Raw genomic sequence first — 23,555 nt, forward strand, 5'->3', positions numbered from 1 at the left:
CATAATTACAGTTTTCAAAGACATTCTTTTCACAATAAAATGATCACTCACTTATAGCTATATTTGTTATTGCTTTTATCTTAACAATGCTATTACTATTATAAAAAAATTTGCAACATACGGTAATGATAATATTATTAGCATTGTAAAAAAGACAAACTCTAAGTTACATTTCATGTACTTTTCACAATATTCATGTGAGTGAATGTAAAAAGTACATGAAAGGTAACATAGGGGATCCAATGAAAAAAAAATTGTTCTAACAATAAAAATAAGTGACAGATGCATGTTTATTTATATATGAAAAAAAAAATGATACATAGTGCATAATATGTAAAGGTAACAAAATCGTAAAATTAAAAGACTATTGAAGAACATTGCAGGTTGCAACACTTTCAGTAGTTTCATTAATCTTCAAGACTTGACCCTACACACGCTGTCTTAATTTGTCTCATTCCGCGTAGTTTCAAATCTCCACGGTGGCAAAGCGTGAAAAGGAAAACAGAAGAATCCAGTTAGTAAGTCCGGCGTAATAAATTATAAAAATATTAATTCAAATTGAATGGGAACACACTGGCAGTAACAGCAGTTTGCAGAGGGCAATGTCGTTAAACACCACAACTCTAAGTTCTCTAACTCTAACTGTAACTAGTGTTTATAATAAGAAGCGGCCTCTCCCTCCGAGTTTCTCTCTCCTCACCGATCTGTCTTCACCACCACAAAACCCCACGAAAAAACAAACAAAAACAGAAGGAGCCAGCTGGCAGCTGCTGCTACTGCTGTTCCCAAAACAGAAACGAAATCTTGATCAAACAACGACCATCCATCTTTCTTGCATCATCAACCTCGGGTTCTCACCGTTTCTTCAATCTTTCTACCGAGAACAAGGCTTCGATGGATCACTACATTGCGGGCACTCTCATTGCCGCTGTGTTTCTCCTTCTCTTCGTTGTCCGCCGCAACGACAGTAAGAAGCCAAGGAAGGTTTCCACGACGTACAAGACGCAGAACGACGTTTTTCGGAGCTCTGTTAACGCCGGAAAGAATGGCTCCCCTACCGACGTCATCATTGTTGGTGCCGGTGTTGCCGGTGCTGCCTTGGCTCATACTCTTGGCAAGGTAAAATCATTTTCTTCATTAATTTTCCTGGGAATGCACCTTTTTTTTCCTTTCCTCTTTTTTGGAATGGTTGTTTGATAGATTATATATTTTATGTGACTTTTACGCACGGAATCGATTCGTAAACTTGGCATGATTATGTTATTTTATTAGATTTATGATTGTAATGGGGGCCCTGGTGGTTGGGTTAAAGAGTTTGATGACGCAGTCGCCGAATAAACTTGTATCGACAAATTGACCCAACTCTTCGTTGCTGCTGCCAACACTAGCGTCAATAAAAATTTCTAGTGATGAATGGAATCCATGAAACAAGAATTTTGAAGGTTAACTTACTAAATTTTATTTGGTCGTTAGGTAAGTGAATATCATCAATGTATACGGATCAATATATATGTACATTTGCATAATATCTGTTATGCTTGTATATGTGATCTTATTAACTTTTACATGTAAGATAAACATGCCGAAAACTCTGGGAATTTTCATGTTAATTGCATCTATTCCTTTTGACAGACACCTAACCAATTGTCTTCACTTGTTTTGATTGGAAACCTTCTTTTGCGAACGTCTTTATATATACTTCACTAACCGCAGGATGGAAGACGAGTTCATGTGATAGAAAGAGACGTGACTGAGCCTGACAGAATTGTTGGTGAACTGCTTCAGCCTGGAGGATACCTGAAATTAGTTGAATTAGGTCTTGAGGGTATGTATTTAAGGGAATGCCGCCTATCATTTACTTGAACTAGTCTTTTAGGAGGTTGGATCTTTTAACGCCAGTGAATATTGTTGTAAACAATGATCTGTATGGTTTAGTATTTGGTGGCTGTGCGCTCTAATTCTTCATCACACTTAATATAAAGCCTTCTTTCGATTTATTTTAAAAGAAATTCAAAAACACAAAAAAGAAGAGCTAGTTAGCCTACAAATTAACCTTTGCCGATCATTGTTCGATATTGTAAAATGTTACAATATCGATGCTCTTGGTTGCAGATTGTGTGGAAGAAATCGATGCCCAGCAAGTACTTGGTTATGCTCTTTTCAAGGATGGAAAAAGTACAAGACTGTCATATCCATTGGAGAAATTTCATGCAGATGTTTCTGGAAGGAGCTTCTACAATGGGCGTTTCATTCAACGGATGAGAGAAAAAGCAGCTAGTCGTCCCAAGTACTTATTCTTGCTTCTCTGATTTGAATCATTGTTGCTTACTTGTTAGTTCATCCTGAAGTTTTCCTAATTCATGCAACCACTAATTTCAAGTGTTAAGTTATGTTAGTTGGCTCTTACTCTTCTGGCACTCTTTTGTGCTGAATTCAATTCAGTGTACGACTGGAGCAAGGAACTGTAACATCCCTGCTTGAAGAAAATGGGACTATAAAAGGTGTTCAGTACAAAACTAAGGATGGTCAAGAACTTCGTGCTTATGCTCCTCTTACAATTGTTTGTGATGGTTGCTTCTCAAACCTGCGCCGTTCACTTTGCAAACCAAAGGTGAAATTTCCACTTTATAGCATATAATAAATGCTTTTGTGTTTTGTTTGACCAGCTATCATGCATAAATTATTCTCTGGTGATCAAGAAAGTTCTAAAATCTCTGTTAGTTTAGCATGCTAGAAATTTCAATTGTTTTTCCTGATAATCAGTCTATTCTCTCATTTTATCAAGTTCTTTGAAGCTAATTTATCAGATCAGCTTTTTGACAGGTTGATGTGCCCTCTTGTTTTGTGGGCTTAGTCTTAGAGAATTGTCAACTTCCTTTTGCAAACCACGGGCATGTCATTCTAGCAGATCCTTCACCCATCTTATTCTATCCAATCAGTAGTACAGAGGTTCGATGCTTGGTTGATGTACCTGGTCAGAAGGTACCTTCCATCAGTAATGGTGAAATGGCCAATTATTTGAAGGCCATGGTGGCACCTCAGGTATAATTTGATTTACATGGTTTTGGATTATACAGAGTATTTTGAGTACCTCGATGGGAGTTGTATCCAATATATTTTTTATCCCCATTTCCCATTTCTACTTCATCTGGAGCTTCTGTGGGTAATTGAAATGATTGTTTGTTTCAGGTTCCCCCTGAGCTTCATGAGGCCTTCGTTTCTGCAGTTGAGAGAGGCAACATTAGAACTATGCCAAATAGAAGTATGCCTGCTGATCCCCAGCCTACTCCTGGGGCCCTTCTGATGGGTGATGCTTTCAACATGCGTCATCCTTTAACTGGTGGTGGAATGACTGTGGCGTTGTCTGATATTGTTGTACTCAGGAATCTTCTTAAGCCACTCCATGACTTTAACGATGCAGCTTCTCTTGGCCGATATCTTGAGTCCTTTTACACCCTGCGCAAGGTTAGCTACATTAGCATGTTGATGTAAATTATCATTGCGGTTGCAGTAAAATGGAGTGTATGCATGTCTTAGGCTTATTATTTTGTTCATTCAGATTGTTCTGTATCATACAATGAATATGCTTTTTTCTTGCAGCCAGTGGCATCTACAATAAATACTCTGGCAGGTGCCCTTTACAAGGTGTTTTCCTCTTCTCCTGATCAAGCAAGGAAGGAAATGCGCCAAGCATGTTTCGATTATTTAAGCCTTGGAGGTGTCTTTTCAACTGGACCAGTTGCTCTACTTTCTGGTCTAAACCCTCGCCCCTTGAGTTTAGTTCTCCATTTCTTTGCTGTGGCAATATATGGTGTCGGTCGTTTGCTACTGCCGTTTCCTTCACCTAAGCGCATGTGGATTGGAGCTAGGTTAATTTCGGTGCGTATCATTTATCACTTATGGTCATGAAATTTTTCATTATATATACGTTCCCAATTGGGGGGTTTTCAATTAATTGCAAACATTTTCCTTTCGCAGGGTGCATCAGGTATCATTTTCCCCATCATTAAGGCCGAAGGAGTGAGGCAAATGTTCTTCCCTGCCACCATACCTGCTGTCTACAGAGCCCCTCCTGTTGAGGATTGACGGACCAAACAAAAATCAATGTAGCTGAGGCTTTGTTGCTAATAAGGCCGTGCTTCTTGTATCTGAACCTCCATCAACCTTAAGGACATATTATATGCAAACTGCCTTTGTTAAAAAGGGCAAAAAGATAGAAAACAGAAGAACGTGGACATTATATAATTATTTGTGGTTTCGAGGATGCATAAAATCATACAAACAATCCCATAATTGTATTGTATGATGCTTTATTATCTTAAAACTGAAAGGGATATCAATTTGTAAGTCTCAGTCCCCAGAGAAAGAAAAACTTCTCATTTATGTTAGGCATATATTTGTAAGATGCCTCTTCAACTGGATACCCCTTCCAATTAAAGAAGTGATAAGCAATTGAAGGCTTTTCTCGTACCATGTTGTTTACGGTAAACATCTCATCTTGTTGGGCATGGTCGTCTAGCTCTGATTAGGTGATTTATGGCAACCACAGCTTCAAATCCGGTCTGAACCTTGTAGTAATCAATAATCCAAATTACTATTGTAGTAATTGAATGCACGTAGAGATGAAGAATCCATAATTTGCCTTCCAGAAAGAATAAATGTGCAAAAAAAGGGATGACAGAAGAAATAAAAATTTATGCCGCTTCCTTTACGGTGTGATTCCCTCAAATTGGCACTGATGTCAATGTAGGGAGAAAAAAAAATCAGTAGCGGGATCAACAGTTTGCATAGAGAGACGATCTATAGAATCCAATCGAGAATCAGCGACCCCTTTCAATATCAAACCTGTCATGACCCGATCCAACTGCAACCAGGCTGCTTCATCACCCCGGTTCTCTTCAACAGTTCCCTTATATTAGCAGCTTCTTCCCATAAACCTGCAGCTGCATATATATTTGATAAAAGCACGTAAACTGATGGCTTATCTTGTTCACGCTCAAGGAGCAGCCCAGCGATGATTCTTCCAAGCCTTAAATTACCATGAGCTGCACAAGCACTAAATAATGCCCACCAGTTATCAGAACGCGCTTGAATATGCTGACTATTGATGACTCTCTCTGCCTCATCAAGATACCCTGCTCTTCCAAGAAGGTCAAGCATACAAGATAAATGATCTTCTGCAGGGATAAAGCCATAATCATTCACCATTGAGTCAAAAATTCTAGTACCATTGTCAACTAAGCCTGCATGGCTGCAAGCGGAAAGAACAGCTGTAAATGTGGCCTGATCAGGTTTGATCCTACCTACATCTTGCATTGCCTTGAAACAACCGACAGCTTCCTTGCCTTCTCCATGCTGTGCATATGCGGAGATCAAGGCATTCCAAGAAATAGTATCCTTTTCAATCATCATATTAAACACTCTCAAAGAACAATCTAAATCGCCACATTTTGCGTACAATGTGATCATGGCATTACCTAAAGACATCTTTGAGATAAGATTATTTTTCAAGGCATAACCGTGAATCTGTTTCCCATGTCTCAAGGACGATATGCGAGCACAACTACTCAAAGCAACACTGAGGGTATATTCATCTGGCCTGAGTTCTGACATCAACAATTCAGAAAAATGCTGTAAACCCTGCACTGGAAAGCCATTTAAAAGGAAGCCATTTATTAAAGTATTCCAGGTGATTATATTTCTGGGAGACATGTTGTGAAATATTTGATAGGCTTGTTTTATCCTCTCATTCTTTGCATATGCAGAAATCAAAGCATTAGAAACTTGGATATTTGTGATGATCCCATTTATGAATACAAAGGCATGAATCATCTCTACCATTTCTATGAACCCTGAGCTTGCCAATAAACTTCCAAAGGTAAACTCATCTGGTCGGATTCCTACACTCTGCATTTCTAGATAGGCCAAGATTGCTGATCTACCAAGGTTCCTCTGAGCATAGGTCGATATCATAGTATTCCATGAGACTATATCTTTTTCTTGCAATCTTGCAAAAATCATGCAAGCCTCATCTATTTTCCCACAAGAAGAATACATGGTTATTGCAGCATTGCTCACAGAAGTATATGCTTCAAACCCACTCTTCATGGCTTGGGCGTGTACTTGATACCCAACTCTAGGACATAAGCAGGCACTCATGACACTCACAAAAGTCAATTCACTGGGTCTAAGAGAAGCTACTAGCATATCCCTAAACCTTATCAAGGCCTCTTCGACTCTTCCTACACTCGCCAAACCATCCATCATTACATTGTAACTAATATGATCGCAAACATAACCTTTTGCTTCTTCAAAAACCTTACACGCATCCACAACATTTCCACAGTTAAAATACATAGTAATCAGCGCATTAACCACAGAAACTAAACACGAAAAACCACTTTTAGTCACCAGTGAATGGAGCTGCCTTCCGAACTCCAACAGCCCTGCATCACACACGCTTAACACGCTAGCAAAGCTATAGTTATCACGCCTAACATCCAATTTGTGCATTTCCCGAAACAAACCAATACCGATATCTTCATACCCATTTTCCGTACAACCAGTAATCATCGCATTATATACTGGCAGGTCCCTGTCTGGCATTTTATCAAACACTTCACAGGCGTAATCAACATGACCCATCTTAGTGCAGGCCGACAAGAACGTCGTCCAAGAATAGACATCTGGGTTTTGTATCTCACTGAATACCCTTTTGACGGAGACCAAATCTCGCGCGTTTTTATAGAGTGAAAGGATCGTATTTGCCACGTGTGGATAAGCTTTGAGGCCGGCGCGTAAAGCGTAGGCGTGAAGTTGGTTGCCGAAGGCGGCATTGCGGAGGTTGGCGCATGCTGCGAGGGTTGTAGAGAGAGAGTAGATGTCAGGTTTGAGTTTATGGGAAGAATGAATTTGGATGAACAGATGGAGGGCATCTTGATAATGGCCCGAGCGACTGAGGTTTGCAAGTGAAATATTCAATTTTAAGAGCAGCTCTTTACTGGTGTTACTGTTTCCCGCTATGGTAGCCGTTATGCGTCTTTGCAACATTTGAATTAATCATCTCTGGGGAGGTCCCTTTTTTTAAGTCGGTCGCAGCATGATATTGCTTTGTAGTGTGATATTGCTTTATACGTGTGTGTGTGATGGGTGCTGTCTTTTTCCATTTTTTTCGTAAAGAAATTTTGTTTACAAAAATAAAAGCTTTTGGCAAATTAAATACTACTTCCAACCCTTTCACCAAAATAATAATAATAATAAAATAATAAAATAATAATAATAAGAATAATAATAATAAATAAATAAATAAAACTACCCCGATTCACTATCCCCTCGGTTTTGATTCCATCACTCAAGGCCAAGGTGAAGCTAGCAAACGCCAAACTCGAGTATATATGAATCAATCAAATAAATGATCATGGAATCATCGAAACAAATTTTGTCTTCTCTATTTTGTATTTGTCGTCTACATCACCCATCAATCTCATTTAGTATAAAATCTAAATGTCATGATTGGCAGCGCGATAACTCTAGTTCTAGAGAACTGCATACGTCTGAATCATGAGAACTTTTCTGCTTAACACGGCACCAAAGCTAAGTAAGTCGTTTTATTTCTCATATTCGCTTTGTTTTTTTGCATAAACCATTAATTATTCTCTTGACTTCCTTGCCTGCTCGATAAGAATGTACGTAATGCAAATGGCAATGCCAGACTACGTCATTTACCGGCTTCAACTTTCAATATAAACGACAAGCCGAACCACTGCCGTTCTGTGAGATAGTCGTCTTATGACTTGAATAACGTCGTCCCTTTCTATCAGCCGCTATCAATCAGTCCCCGGCCAGGGCGCAATCGCTGCTATCCATTTCAACACTGGTCCCACTAAATCTAACGGCAGACCGTTCACTCGAAGGCCGTTACCATTTTCCACATCAAAATGATTATCTTTGCCACTCTATAAAAAGAGGGGACGCCCCTCTAGATTCTTGGCTCCAATTTTCCAAATTCAGTTAAAACCACAGTGAACATCAATTTTGTAAGTCTGTAAACTCTTTGGAGCGAAAAATATCACGAGAATGATGGCATGTTGCGGCGATTCAATGGAAGATGAAGAGAATGGCAAGAAAATGGAAGCTGATCAGGATACTAACAAGGATCATACAAAAAGATCAAAGCTGGGATGGTTCTGGTCGCTGCTGCTGTTAATCTTTGGAGCTGTTGTTATAACGATGAGTGTTCTCACAATATTAAAATATTTTGATTACCTCAAGAAAGGTCGAGGTCCACATCATCACCAAGAAATCGTTGAAAATTATGCCAATGCTCTTGGAATATCCATGCAGTTCTTCGATGTACAAAAATGTGCTCAACTTCATTCCTCATCCTCTCTGTCTATCTTTGTAGTTCTTTTTTTCATCGAAGTGTAGACATTTTATTTTGTTTTTAGTTAACGAAAATAATGTTTTGCTGTTGCAGCTGGAAAGTTGGTGAATAATAAGATTGTATGGAGAGGGGACTCGGCTTTACATGATGGAAGTGAAGAGAATTTAGACTTGTCAAAAGGGTTATATGATGCTGGGGATTTGATGAAGTTTGGATTCCCCATGGCTTTCACAGCAACCGTGTTGTCGTGGGCGATTCTTGAGTATGGTGATCATATGAATGCAGTGAAGCAACTTGAGCATGCTCAGGAATCCCTTAAGTGGATCACTGATTATCTTATCAATGCACATCCTTCTCAAAATATGCTCTATATTCAGGTAACCTGACAATTGTCAAATTGTGTTTCATTCCAAATCCATTTGCTATGCTTATTTTTTGGATTGCAAATTAGTATGCAATTTATGCTTGCTCTTGATTATTAAACCCTTGCGTTTGAGGTCCAATAAAGTTTGGGGTCAACAATCAATTTGCAAGTTATCATAAAGGAGCTGATCTTTAAATTGTTGTGTTTGATCTCTGTGTGGTTCAAGGTGGGTGATCCTGATTTGGACCACAGTTGTTGGGAAAGACCTGAAACCATGTCAGAGAAGAGGCCTCTCACACAGATTAACACAACTTTCCCAGGAACAGAGGTAGCAGCAGAAACCGCTGCAGCAATGGCCTCAGCATCTTTGGTTTTCAGAAGGATTAACTCCAGTTATGCTAATCTGCTCCTCATGCATGCACGGCAACTGTTTACTTTTGCGGATACTTATAGAGGTTCTTACAGCATGAGCGTGCCCCAAGTGCAGAAGTACTACAACTCAACAGGATATGAAGATGAACTCTTGTGGGCAGCTACTTGGCTATATCATGCAACCAGAGATCGATCATACCTTGAATATGTGACTGATATAAATGGCCAAGCATTTGCTAACTGGGGAATTCCAACATGGTTTAGTTGGGATAACAAGCATGCCGGATTGCAGGTACATATAACTTGCTCCAAAACATATTGTATTTTAGAAATGCTACTTGACCTCGAAATAAATTTTACTACAGAAACGTTAATACTACTACATTCCTCTCCACTTTTTTTTTTTTTTAATTTCCTATATTGGAGCAGGTTTTGTTATCTAGGATAAATATATTTGGTTCAGAAGATGTCTCAGAGACTGAGAATCTAGGCCTTCAGATGTATAGGAGAACTGCTGAGTCCATCATGTGTGGGCTTTTACCAGATTCACCAACAGCCACTTCTAGCAGAACAGACAGTAAGATTCTTCCCCAAGTAATCTGGTTTTGTATGCTAACCTTTTTCCTTTTGTGATATGATTTCAAATGGAATAATGAAACTATATATCTAATGACTTTAGGAGGAAACGAAATCATACTTCTAAGGAAGCTCATTTTTACATTGGTATTGGTATAAGTTGAAAATTTTGCATAAATAATGAACTGCAAGAGGCTGGAACATATCAATCATCTTGGAAGAAATGCAAGCAGTAGCCAGGAGAATGATTGGCTTGCGACCTTGTAATCTAAGGAGATTTTCTTGAAATCCCTCTTGATGAACATTCTGCTGTTTCTCATCAAAACAACCTGTAATAGTGGGAAATATTCCTTTATTCTGTATTACTTGCTAGATCCTATCCTTCTAGATCTGAATCGAAATTTAAAATACAAAATACACAAGCACGATGTTCAAGAAAACTGTATTTGATCATTCTTTCTTTTTTTATCCACTTCTTTTTTTTTTTTTTTTTTTGGGCATATTGACAGTGTCACAGTGGTCTTATTTTATGGAATAGAAGTCTAAATTATATTTATGTCAATGCAGGTGGGCTGATATGGATTGTAAAATGGAACTCTCTTCAGCATCCTGTGGCTTCTGCATTCCTTGCTGTTCTTTATAGTGACTACATGATTGCATCCGGGACTGAAACGTTATATTGTAGTGGGAAATCCTACCAGCCACATGATCTTCGCAAGTTTGCCATTTCACAGGTATGCATTGAAAGCCCGATTGTATAAAATGGTTAGATAATGAACTTGAACTTCTCACCTGCTATGTTCAAACATTGAGTTCTCAGTCCCAGATCAACATGGCTGCATCATTATAATTATCGAGTCAATTTTCATCCCAAATAATTAGTATATTAAACATGAATTCTCCAAGTAAATGTGTCTATCTACTATATTTGCCATTCTATAGCCCCACGTACTTATCTTTCAACTTCAAGAAAGATTTTTGGCTCAGAATCCGTGAGCTTCATTTAGGACACTTCTTGATAAATTTGGCTGAAGATATCAACCTGAGTTCCTAAGCTACTTTGGTAATTTTCTCCTTGATTGAAAATTCTTTCAGGTGGATTATTTGTTAGGCAAAAATCCAATGGAGATGAGCTATCTTGTTGGTTACGGCAATAACTATCCTTTGTATGTACACCACAGGGGATCTTCAATCCCGGCCGATGCTAACACTGGCTGCACAGATGGATTCAAATGGCTTGAATCTGAATCTCCAAATCCCAATGTAGCTATTGGAGCTTTAGTTGGTGGCCCTTTCCTAAATGAATCATACATTGATTCTCGAAATAACTCGATGCAAGGTGAACCAACCACTTATAATAGTGCACTTCTAGTTGGCCTCCTCTCCGGCTTGGTCACCAGTTCTCAGATGGTCAAATCTTACACATAAAACAAAAAAGTACTAATAGAAATCAGTCTAGTCTGGTTCTACCATATATAAATGAAAAATACTGAACTACTTCACCTCCATGACCAACATCCAGTTTGGTTCTCAGCAGAATATCACTGCCCTGTAACATAATTGATGTACAAAACATGATGTAACGCGTTTTACTTGCCTTGATGGCCATTAGCTAGCAATGTATATTACGCTTTCAGTACAAGTTACCCCTTTTTTTCCTCAGTGTTCCATATCTTTTTGAAGTTAAGGAAATCTTTAGTTACTATGGTTTTCTTATTTGATCGCTTAGGAAACTAAATAGCAAACCAGCCTTCTCATTCGGCCTCTGTCTAAGCCGTAAACAGAGCTCACCTGTTTTATTATTGATGGCTCAAATATAGCAAGGCAAAATGAAAATGATACTTCATCTCGTCTAAATACAGCATTTCATTCATTTGTCATATACAGTACAATATATTTAGGAAGGAATTCCTGGAGGATCTGACAGTGACTGAGTGTGCAGGCCACGTTTGTTTATCAGTGACTTCTTCTGAAACACTCGTGGCTTTTGGGAGATCCTGCCTGCCTGCCTGCTTGCTTGACGTGGCTCATGCTCATCCTGTAACATCATGATAAAAAAGAATACACAACCGATTAATATATGTTCAGCATTCAACTGCATCACTGACACCAAAACAGATTCCCCAAGATTCAACTATCAAGATTAAACAAGCAATCTCTGTTCAACCTACCCTTTGGCGGGTCTTAAGTTCGCCTGCAATGTTGAGATAATAATCCCTTTCATAGCCGAAGTCCTACCCAAATATGCTTTGTTACACAAGGGTATGGGCAAAAACCGCCAAGCAGAGGGAGTTCTTTGACTCCTCGATCAATATCTTGATTACCCTAGGTGACACATGTTTTGATTAATTTAAAAAAAGTAGCACATTTTTTAAAAATACTCGAGTGGATGACAATCCGTTAACTTTAATGAGAATAGTAAATTAATTATAAAATGACATTTTTATTCTAGAATTAATTATAAAATGACGTTTCTACCCCTATAATAGTTACAAAATGATGTTTTTATCCCTACAATTAGTTACAAAATATGTTTTTATCCCTACTCAATTATTTTTTATTTTTTAAATAGAAAAAATTATAAAAAATTACATCTAAGTTTAATTAATGGGCTATTTTTTTTATTAAATCATACAAATTTAAAAAAAATTCTTGTCGAATCAAACAAACTTTTCTTATTAACGACAAAGTTTGATTCAACCAGAATTTTTTTAAAAAAAAATTGTATGATTTAATAAAAAAGCCCATTCATTAAATTTAGATGTAATTTTTATAATTTTTTCTATTTAAAAAATAAAAAATAATTGGGCAGGGACAAAAACATATTTTGCAACTAATTGTAGGGATAAAAATGTTATTTTGTTACTATTATAGGGGTAGAAACATCATTTTATAATTAATTCTAGAGTAAAAATATCATTTTATAATTAATTTACTATTCTCGTTAAAGTTAACATAATAAAGTATTTTGAAAAATAGTGTCATCTTTTTTAAATATGTCAACCTATATGTCACCCTAATATAGTTTTGAATCCAAGCTCAAGTTTTGAAATTGAAAGTCCCGTTTAACGCATCGCAAATTAAAGATGGCGAATAACAAAGGAAAAGGAGGCAAGAAGTTCAAGAACCGCAAGAGGGGAAAGAATAATGAGGGTGAGGACCAAAAGAGAGAGCTGATAATCAAAGAAGAGGGCCAAGAGTAAGCTGAAGTGCTTCGAATGCTTGGAAACGGACGCTTGCGTATGCATTGGCGGCACCAGGCGTTTCTGCCACATCCGCGATAGCATGCACAAGAGAGTTTGGATTGCTGCTGGTGATATTATTCTTGTTGGTTTCAGAATTTATCAAGATGATAAAGCCGATGTTATTCTTATCAACACGCCTGACGAGGCCAGGAGATTAAAGAATATTGGTGAATTACCTGATGGTACTAGGTTGAATGAAGGGTTGCTGCTGATTTTGATGATGACCCCCATGCTGGTACTTCTGATAATTTCATTGAGTTTCAGGATGAGGATATTGATAAGATCTAAATTTTGATCTTCTAGAATTTAGAGTTTATTATTTAATCTACACTCTAATTTTTTTTTTCATTTTTTTTTTCATGCAGTAATAGCGAGCATTTATTACTTCCCTTTTGATTTAATCTTAAGTTGATTGCCATATACACTCTCTGTGTTTTGTGGCTCTAGTCTCAGAGAACTGTCGTCAACTTCCATACCTAAATCACGGGCATATCATTCTAGCATATCCTTTGCCCATCTCATTTCATCAAATCAGTAGTACAGAGGTTCGATATATGTATGATTGATGTACCTTAGGCAGAAAATACCTTCCATTACGAATGATGAAATAGCTGATTATTTGAAGAGCACGTTTGAACCTCAGGCATATTTTAATTCTAATACATGCACGTCTAATTAATCGGGATTGTATAGAGATGATATATATTGATTAATTGGCTTTTTGCGTCGGCAGTTATTTTTAAAGGTTTAATTACCAAACAAAAGCATGCCTGCTGACAAATACTAATAGTTGTAATAAGTGGCCTAACACAAAGTCGATACCTTTTGCAACAAATTTGTGTTCCAGCAAAATCAGGGAAAATAAAAAAAGAAAAAAAATCATCGTTGTTATGAATATAGCTCTTCACCACTTGAGGATTTTGCAGTGTGTTTTACGCTTGCTTATCCAAAGGATGTTGTTAACTAAATAAGAGCACCAGCTCAGCCATGCCATCATTTCCACCCCGGTATGGATCACCTCAGTCAAATGGTACGAGCAGAACACTGATAATAAGTCTTCTACGGACAAGGGCCAACTAGAGATGAATATCAGCCAGAGGAATGTACCGACCAGAGACGAATGCCGAGCAGATACCCATTCCCCAAAGAGCAGGAACACGATCTCACGAAATCACGACAGTTGCACTATACCCAGAATCGTCAAGGGAGACACGGTGTCCCACGTTTACCCACAATGTAGCAGTTGGAGTCCCATAGGGGGCTGCCACTACCCAAAATAAGGGGGGATGAAAGGTAAACGGAAAAGGGGGACAGCGGCTATAAAAGAGAGAGAGACCAGTGAAGAAAGGGGATAGAAAAATTGAGAGAAGGGAAAACTCTGCCAAATTGTAACTAGACCATTTTCAATACAAACTGTGAGCCATTTATAAGCAACTTTTCGAATCTAAATTACACGATTTTCCCATAAACACCTTGTGCTAATTTAGGCATCGGAGGATTTACGCCGATAAAACCACCAGCGTCTCTGATCCACTTTTGTGAACGCAAGCTTAGTGGGAAAATGAAGGATAAAGATCTGATCGGGTCAAGGGCGAGCAAATTTCAGCATCAACAGATGTATCACATACCATGGCATTACCATGTGTATCGGATGAATTTGAATTAAAAAGGTATTACGCGCACAACTCCCCAATTTCCAATTGAGTTGTGATAACAAATAATACGTCGCCACTTCTCAGAAATAGAGAGGCATGAGTTTAGTATGAATAGAGGGCCTTCCATTTTGTAGTTGTTATATCTCTCATTTGACAGTATTCAGAGTTGCTGGCCATTCTATTGCACAGTTTAAATTTACACCAATCTTTTTTTTTTTTTTTTAATTTAAATTATACGTGAATAGTTCAACAATCGTAATATCATTATCAGTCTTGCAGCGAAACAAGAGTCACAGTTCTCTAACAACAAGATGCAAAGATCATCTTCAAAAGCGTTGTCACTCTTGACCAAACACCGCCGCTTCTCATTTGCCCCCAGACCAAACACCACCACCTCCCACGTTGAATCAACTGCAACGACAACAAATCAGTTGAACTCTAACCTCGTTTGTCTTAAAACCAAAGAAGACGACTGTAAGTGTAACAACACAACGGACACCCACGGGAGTCATAATGAATTCTCCCACGACGTTGAAAAGATATTCAGAATCTTAAAAAAATTCCACTCTCGTCTTCCCAAGCTAGAGCTTGCTCTACAACATTCCGGCGTCGTTTTGCGCCCTGGCTTAACCGAACGCGTGATTAACCGTTGCGGTGATGCTGGTAATTTAGGTTATAGATATTATATGTGGGCGTCAAAGCAACCCAACTATGTTCATAGCTATGACGTGTACAGGGCCTTGATTAAGAGTCTTAGTAAAATGAGAAAATTCGGCGCCGTATGGGCTTTGATGGAGGAGATGAGGAAGGAGAAGCCTCAGTTGATTACGACTGAAGTGTTTGTTATTTTGATGAGGAGATTTGCGTCGGCAAGAATGGTTAAGAAGGCTATCGAAGTGTTGGATGAGATGCCCAAGTACGGGTGTGAGCCTGATGAGTTTGTGTTCGGGTGTTTGCTAGACGCGTTGTGTAAAAACAGCAGCGTTAAAGAAGCAGCTAAATTGTTTGATGAAATGCGTGAGAGATTTAAACCGAGTTTGAGGCATTTTACGTCGTTGTTATATGGTTGGTGTAAAGAAGGGAAGTTAGTGGAGGCTAAATATGTGTTGGTGCAAATGAAGGATGCTGGTTTTGAGCCTGATATTGTTGTTTATAATAATTTGTTAAGTGGGTATGCACAGATGGGTAAAATGACTGACGCTTTTGAGTTGTTGAAGGAGATGAGAAGAAAAGGTTGTGACCCTAATGCAAATTCCTATACTGTTTTGATTCAAGCGCTTTGTAGGATGGAAAAAATGGAGGAGGCAAACAGGGCTTTTGTTGAGATGGAAAGGAGTGGATGTGAGGCTGACGTTGTGACCTACACTACTTTGATAAGTGGATTTTGCAAGTCGAGAAAGATTGATAGATGCTATGAGATTTTGGACAGTATGATACAGAGAGGGATTTTGCCAAATCAATTGACTTATTTGCATATAATGTTGGCTCATGAGAAGAAGGAAGAGTTAGAAGAGTGTGTGGAACTGATGGGGGAGATGAGGAAGATCGGTTGTGTTCCTGATGTTAGTAATTATAACGTAGTGATCAGATTGGCTTGTAAGTTAGGGGAGTTGAAAGAAGCTGTTAATGTTTGGAATGAGATGGAAGCGGCCAGTCTTAGTCCAGGGACTGATAGTTTCGTTGTTATGGTTCATGGGTTTCTTGGTCAAGGTTGTCTTATTGAGGCTTGTGAGTATTTTAAAGAAATGGTCGGGAGAGGTCTTTTATCTGCTCCTCAGTATGGTACCTTGAAGGAGTTGTTGAATTCTCTATTGAGAGCTCAAAAGGTTGAAATGGCTAAAGATGTGTGGAGCTGTATTGTTACTAAAGGATGTGAACTTAATGTGTATGCATGGACAATTTGGATTCATTCTTTGTTCTCCAATGGACATGTTAAAGAAGCCTGTTCTTATTGTCTGGACATGATGGATGCAGATGTAATGCCCCAGCCAGATACTTTTGCTAAGCTCATGCGTGGTCTGAAGAAACTGTATAATAGACAAATTGCAGCAGAGATCACAGAGAAGGTGAGGAAGATGGCTGCAGAGAGACAGATCACCTTCAAAATGTATAAACGACGTGGTGAGAGGGATTTAAAAGAAAAGGCCAAGAAGCAAGTGGATGGGAGGAAGAGGAGGGCTCGTCAACGCCGGTGGGGCGGAGGCCGTAGTAAGGCTAAGATTCTGTAGTTTTAATGAGTGACTATTGTGAAGTGACTAAAATTAATAACACAGAGTACTCGGTTTAGACTGGTTCTGATCATGTGCTTGATAAACGCAGAAAGTCCTTTGAACACATGGGTAATTGTTATCTGAAAGGCAATTTTACTCCAAAATCCAGAGAAATAATGCACTGTTGGTTTTCATATAGCAATTTTGTGGCTTGTTAAAGGCCCTCTGTTTAGAAGTATGACACTGCATGCTGTGTAGTAGTTGGTTCTGCTGAGAAGTGGCAAGTATTGTTATCCAACAATTTTTTGTATCCAAAATAAGTATCACTGATTTGCTGCTTCCTTGGCATTGTTGCCGATAATTAGGTAACAGGAACACTTTGATTCAAGAAGAGAACACTTACTGCAGGATGAACAATCTGCAGTCACTTTCTTGGAGCATTACCTTGAGCATATCACAATAAGGTGCTTTGCCAGCCACGAAAATGACTATTTTCTTCCAAAATCTTCTGTTTTCTGCAAAATCTGCATGGGGATAGTTGTTTCTAGTAATGCTTGGATGCATTCTATGCGTTCATAGGAACAGGCAAGTAGCAACTTCTCTGGCAATGGCATAATACACATACATTATTTCTGAACTACCGATTGTTTTTCAAACTATTGGTTGTTGACCTACTTGGGATATTTATAGCCTCTGAGTTTCCTGTGTACTGAGGCTGTAGTTCTGGCACTTATCCTAGGCTGATGTATTGATTGGTTTGAGAGATACCTTATTTCATCAGAAGTTGAGCAGTAGTATACTGTAATAAAAAAATTTCTTGCTACTGTCAAAGCTTTAAACATTCTTCGGTACGTTTGCTATTCTCATGGTTTGTCAGTAACAAACTTTCAATTACAATTTCTAAGTTGCTAACATTTTAGACATCAAAATCTAATAGTCTACTTTCCACCCTTAAGCTTGTAGTTTGCCCTGCTCTTGAATGAAAACAAATTCCTTTGCTTTATTTGATGTATTGTTCCCTGTATATATTTGGAGTATATACTTCTATTGGAAGATACTTAATTATTAGTTTCGGCATGATAGTCGGTCTCATCATAGATCTCCTCCTATTTGAACAAATTAAGTCAGTGGGGCATAAGTTGTTTGAGAGTATTAACAGAATAAAATTTCACAAAAGAGATTATCTCACATACTTGTAACAGCTCTTCAATGACATCTTCTAGTGTAATAATGCCAACCGCTTCCCATTCTCCATTTTCCATTCGCTGTGGATCATCAGTGATATGCAGAACTTCTGAGTGGAAGTCCCTACTCCAATTCTTGCTCGTAGAGGCTCCTCGATGAAGATTTGCATCATGTGACAGCCTATTCCTCTTCTTGAGTGATCTCTTGGTCTTTAAACATTTTTCTTTGAGATGGCTTTGACCATCAACGTCCACTCTCACTTCCCTCTCTGAATTTATGATCCTTTATTAACCGTTGGAAACAATTTTATAGGAAAGAATATTGACTTGACACATTGGTCATGCCACAGGATAGAGTCGATGCTTACCATCGGTTGAATGTTCAATAGGGACATGAGGCTGCTCTCTGTCATTCTGATGCCTTACAACAACCGCCATATGGCTATGGCCTTTCTGAAACTCATTTAGTATGTCGTATAGAGGCATTGTTTCTGAAACCCTGGCGCAAACGCCATGCGAATACATTTTTCAATCTTCATTCAGTATTATGAAAGTGTAACTTAGCTTTGCGTAAATGTTATGTTATTTGCCTAAGTAAACTCAGGATTGAATGTCAATTCTCTTCACAATCAGTGGTTCTCGATGTCCGGAAATTTTGAAAGCAACTTCAATCATTCTGGTATCACAAGTAGATATGATGGAACTAGACAATTTTAAGATAAACTAATGTTTGAATCTCTACAAGGCAAATATTCTAGATATCTTGTGCACGTCGATTTATTTAGGAGTTTAGGAAGGAGTTAATTAGTTCCCAATAAATCTTAATAGTTGTCGAAGGGTGATGGAATAGACACTTTCATTTTACAAATTCAACATTAATAAGGGATATTGTCCTTTTCAGTTTTTTGGGTATCAAGCTTTTCTGGTGCAGCAAGTTCCACTCGAATGTCCCAACCTTACATTATTCTTTCGGTTTTTGATAATCGCAGGTGCTCAGGTTTCTGCTGAAATATTATCAGAATTTTATATACACACTACCATCTAAGTCCTGTAGTTTCAGTTCAAGACATTACAGTTGGTAGTTATACTGCATCGACAAACTAAAGGGTGTGTACATTTATGTACATTTTAATAATTATACATAAGACATTTGATCATAGTAGTAAAATACCTAGGAATCCTGCGTATGCTGACATTTTTCACAGGTACCTCATCTTCTGGATGGATAGTTAATAAATTCTTCACCTACAGCAACATAACACATTTGTTAAGTCCATCATAAATCACATTAATCACTAAAAAGTCACTCAAATGTTGGAAATAAATTAAGCAGGAGTTACCTAAATGAGTCCAATTATGTTTCTTGGATGCTGATAATAAACTGGCACTCTGCTGTGCCCTTTCTCCAAAACTAGCCTCATTAAATTTCTGCATAATGCCAATTTATACATATGTGATGCATATCATCCAGTCGTCATTGCTAGAGAATCAACTCGGGGTACTAATACTATATTTATGGTTACCTGTCAAGTTTGAAAGAAACATCAATTGCAAAGGTCTCAGATGCAGGAGTCATTGCATCCCTTGCTGTTTTCTCACTGAGTTCAAGTGCTCCTGTGATGATTGTTGTCTCATCTCGCGTCAATTCTCCACCTTTGCCAGCCTGCATATCAGCCAATAGGAAAGAATTATTTGCCTTAACGATAAAATTCTGCTCCTTGGGAAAAACAGTTTCGCTGTAATAGAATCAAGAAATCTTAGGATTGATGGTAGTAAGCCTTAAGATCATACCTCGTTGCCATGCAAATCAACAAGTGTTTTCAGTTCAGCTCTGCGAAAGAGTGCTTCATTTCCTTTCCCCAACAGAAGGTCCAATAACTGTCCAAAATACCACCAATAGTCACTGGCGTATGTATATTAGCCACGTGTAAAATCTGAATCCTGTAAGTATATGATAAGAAAAATGTTTAGATGATTTTCACCTTGCTTACTGGAAATGCAATAGGAAAACAGATCCGAACAAGAATTTGCACAAACGGAGCAACTTTTGCACCAATAGCCAAGCCATATCGAGCACACACAGCCTGGGGGATTATCTGCAAGACAGAAGAAGAAATCTCAATTGGTTTACAACCAAAAACGAAAAATTATGAGAATCTGTGTGTATCTCCATCCATCGTTCCATCTGGCTGCAAAGAATCTAACCTCACCGAACGAAAGTATCAAAGTCACTGATATAACAATAGCACCCCAAGCTGGGACCAAGCTATCAAGAAAGATGGGAAGGGCCTGAAATTAAAGGGAAGAAAAATATTTCAACCATGCTTGTTTTTCCTTAATTAATTATATGTTACGGAGCTGTTTAAAACAATGTGTCTTAAGAACTGATACCTCCATGGCAGCGGCATTGCAGAATAGTAGAGTGCAAAGCAGTAAATGTTGTCTTCTCACAACAGGGAGTATCTTTGCTGATATAGAATATAAGACAAGACAAACGATATTTTGATAACTAGGACACAGTTGAATTGCATTCAGAAACAAACAATAGGAGAACAATTAATAAGCCATAAAAATGAAGAGATGCCATGCCAGAGGTCAGCCATATGAAAGTATATTATACTTACAAGCATGTTTACGGTCACTGGGTGTTCCAGAGTTGGCAAGAACTTCAAGGTCGACGAGGCTCATTGACATGAGGCCTAACGTCAAGCCGGACATCAACCCAGCAAATAAAACTAGCAGTGTCACTACAACGACGCGAGTGAAGAATCCTGTCTCGCAGCATTCGTACCTGTACTCCGCAGCCATTAACTTTTTTTTTTCTTTTCTCTATATCTCTAATATGATGAATTCCCTTAAATTAAAACAGTACATGCTATTTATACTTAAAACGACGAAAGTTGTAGTAAATGAACTTATTCTGACTCATATACGACAACGAATGGCAGAATGGAATCGGATTCGACTCTTTTTCAACTGAAACGTCTGGAACTTCGCTTTACCTCCTTTTAGCATTTACTTGTTTCGAAAGGAATAGGAGACGAAAGTGGTCAATAGGATAAAGTGAACATACTGTTATATTTTGCATGTTGATTTTAATATGCCGATTTCAGTGTCCCTTTCTTTTGAGCCATACACACGCACAGACACACGTATATATTTATAGGGTTCACATGCAAGCCAAAGTCAATGTAAACCAAAATATGGATGATCTATATATATACATACACACATGACCGACGCAAGATTGCTGGTTTTTAAGGAAATTAACGTGCACATGACTAGTTTTTGAGTCCGCAATAGCTACCTAACCTTCATCTTCGTCGGATCCGAAGTACCTGGATCAACCAAAATACCGATTTTTTCTGAGCTAATCATTTTCAAACGATGTCCGCATTGTTTACAGAATACATTTTTGACTTAAGAAATTGTTATAATTGACCTCATAAAATCTTTTGCATTAAACTCATAAATGTTTGTATTTATCGAATAAACATTCAATTTCTTATAAACCTTCACGTACTATCTTGTTCAATGTTTATTCAATTACTCTTTTACCAGTAAATGCAATACACGCATTAGGTTAAGCCATAATGATGTCCCCAACAAATCAAAATTATGCGTTACTCTACATTAGGGATGGCAAAAATCCACACGGGGATGGATACTCTCGGAGATTTTTTTCATTCGGGGAGGGTATGCGGATAATTTATACTCAATTTTTTATTCGGAGAAGGGATGTAGAAATTTTTATATCCAATTTCTTATTTGGGGAGGGGACGAGGATGAGGTGGAATCCCCATCCCCTACCCATTTCCCCATTTTAATTTTTTATTTTATTTTTATTTTTTAAAATTACTAGTAAATAAATAATAAATTTTGAATTATAAAATTATAAATATTGGTAAAAATAACAAATATCAAAATATTTATATTATTAAACTTTTAGACCTAATTAACTAATTAAAGTCCTAAATTTTTATTTAAGACATTAAAAAAACCGAGTAAATTCTATTAGCCCAAAAATTTTGTTTTAATTTTAATATTCATTAAATGTTTTAAACTAAAATCTATTTTATTTATTTATTTTTAGATGTTATAATTACCCACAGCGAATCACAATTTTAATATCTAATTTAATCTAATCTAATCTAATTTAATCTAGTATTTGCTCTTGATTTGCTTCGACTTAACTATTGTGCTGTAAAGGGAATAGTCTACATTTATAAAGTGCCCACGCCACCATTGAAAAAGTTAATTTTGAATCTAAATTCGATTTTATTTGTAACAATTTTGTATTAGACTATTAATTTATTCACGATAGTTTGTAAAAGAAGTTTGTATCCCTTACATGCTGCGTTACTTACTAATTTAATGTATGTGACTTTTGTAATGGACATTAATGTAAGATATATTTCAAACTTTACTTTTATTTGAATTTTTTATTTTAATATAATTAACTCAAAATCGAAAACAAAAAATGTATTAGTTATTTGGGGATCGGGGACTCTTGGGGATCTCCTGTTATTATTCGAGGAGCAGATACGAATTCTCTCAAGTAATTCTGACGGAGACGGGGACATACGCAAAATATCGGGGATAAATACGGGGAGATTGGTCCCCTCCCCTCCCCTCCCAATTGCCATCCCTACTCTACATGTGGCAAGAGACGTAAGATATGGTATCTCATTCTCTCAAGTGGGGGAGGGAGAGAACCCCTATTGAATTGGATATTGAATTCTTGTTTTTTGGTCATCCTGTAGGGCAGGGGCAGCCCACGCGAACGTTCTTAGAGATAAGGCATCACTATAATGTATTGAATTCTGAATTTTTTCACTAATTTAATCTTTGGCTTTCGGTAATGCTGATATGTTACAAAACTTTTATCAAGTAAAATTTCTAATTTTAAACACAACTTTGTAGCTATTATATTTTTTTTATTTTTTATTTCACATTTTATGTTACCCGTTATAAGATTTATATTAATTCCAACTTATAAATTTACTTTATGTCACAAATTCTAAGAGACTCATGCTCACTGCTAATGTTAATATGGCAGCCAAACTTTTGATCTTTTTTATCACATGTAGATAGGGAGACGTGACGAGTCTTATCCTCAAAATCAAACTAAAAATAAGTCGGTTATGGTAGAACTTTGATCAAGTTAGAAAATCCATCAAATGCCACTTCCCCCTATGAACCAACTAATAATCGTAATCATGGATTAAGCATAAGTTTGCCATATCCTAGAGAGAATAAGGCAATAAGCTTACTATCCTCAGTATATTCTCCAGTAAGGAGAGGGTTTCCTCTTATTCCTTTTCTTTTTGCGACTTTTCTGAGCTTTATTTGCTGAGCTGTTATTTAGTAATAACAGGCTGAAAATCAAATTCCTCTTCAACGTACGTTTGCATCACAAAGATTCGCTGGATCCAAGTTGCTATTGTGAGCTTTGACTTGGTATTCAGTTATTAGTTCAAGCACCTTTTGCAACTTACTAAGAAACCCTTTGTCCTTGTCAGGTTCACCTGCATAAGGACTTTTGATAATGATAAAATCTAAACAG

General features: G+C 37.6%; 4 protein-coding genes and 2 pseudogenes across 4 annotated transcripts; 4 read left to right on the forward strand and 2 right to left on the reverse strand.

Moving 5' to 3' along the window:
- The first annotated feature begins 562 nt into the window (after positions 1-562).
- LOC102616721 (squalene epoxidase 3) lies at positions 563-4,470 on the forward strand. Its single transcript, XM_006466357.4, has 8 exons — positions 563-1,119; positions 1,714-1,825; positions 2,113-2,287; positions 2,443-2,611; positions 2,824-3,042; positions 3,190-3,465; positions 3,601-3,879; positions 3,979-4,470. The coding sequence occupies exons 1-8, from the start codon at positions 895-897 to the stop codon at positions 4,084-4,086; spliced, it is 1,563 nt and encodes a 520-aa protein (XP_006466420.2). The 5' UTR covers positions 563-894; the 3' UTR covers positions 4,087-4,470.
- LOC102617023 (pentatricopeptide repeat-containing protein At3g49740) lies at positions 4,215-7,187 on the reverse strand. The gene has a single exon (XM_006466358.4). The coding sequence runs from the start codon at positions 7,048-7,050 to the stop codon at positions 4,849-4,851; it is 2,202 nt and encodes a 733-aa protein (XP_006466421.2). The 5' UTR covers positions 7,051-7,187; the 3' UTR covers positions 4,215-4,848.
- A 175-nt stretch (positions 7,188-7,362) lies between these two features.
- LOC102616429 (endoglucanase 2-like) lies at positions 7,363-11,337 on the forward strand. The gene is made up of 6 exons (XM_006466356.4): positions 7,363-8,362; positions 8,477-8,760; positions 8,974-9,411; positions 9,549-9,696; positions 10,263-10,429; positions 10,791-11,337. Exons 1-6 carry the CDS (start codon positions 8,077-8,079, stop codon positions 11,121-11,123), a joined length of 1,656 nt encoding a protein of 551 aa, XP_006466419.2. The 5' UTR covers positions 7,363-8,076; the 3' UTR covers positions 11,124-11,337.
- Positions 11,338-12,681: 1,344 nt separating this feature from the next.
- On the forward strand, positions 12,682-13,517 carry LOC102616140 (eukaryotic translation initiation factor 1A-like; annotated as a pseudogene).
- Positions 13,518-14,750: 1,233 nt separating this feature from the next.
- LOC102615847 (putative pentatricopeptide repeat-containing protein At5g65820) lies at positions 14,751-17,808 on the forward strand. Its single transcript, XM_006466355.4, has one exon. It carries the CDS (start codon positions 14,907-14,909, stop codon positions 16,821-16,823), a length of 1,917 nt encoding a protein of 638 aa, XP_006466418.2. The 5' UTR covers positions 14,751-14,906; the 3' UTR covers positions 16,824-17,808.
- Positions 17,762-20,848, reverse strand: LOC102612909 (DUF21 domain-containing protein At2g14520-like; annotated as a pseudogene).
- Positions 20,849-23,555: the final 2,707 nt, after the last annotated feature.

Source organism: Citrus sinensis, chromosome 7, assembly GCF_022201045.2.
Source record: "Citrus sinensis cultivar Valencia sweet orange chromosome 7, DVS_A1.0, whole genome shotgun sequence".
Lineage (NCBI taxonomy): Eukaryota > Viridiplantae > Streptophyta > Magnoliopsida > Sapindales > Rutaceae > Citrus > Citrus sinensis.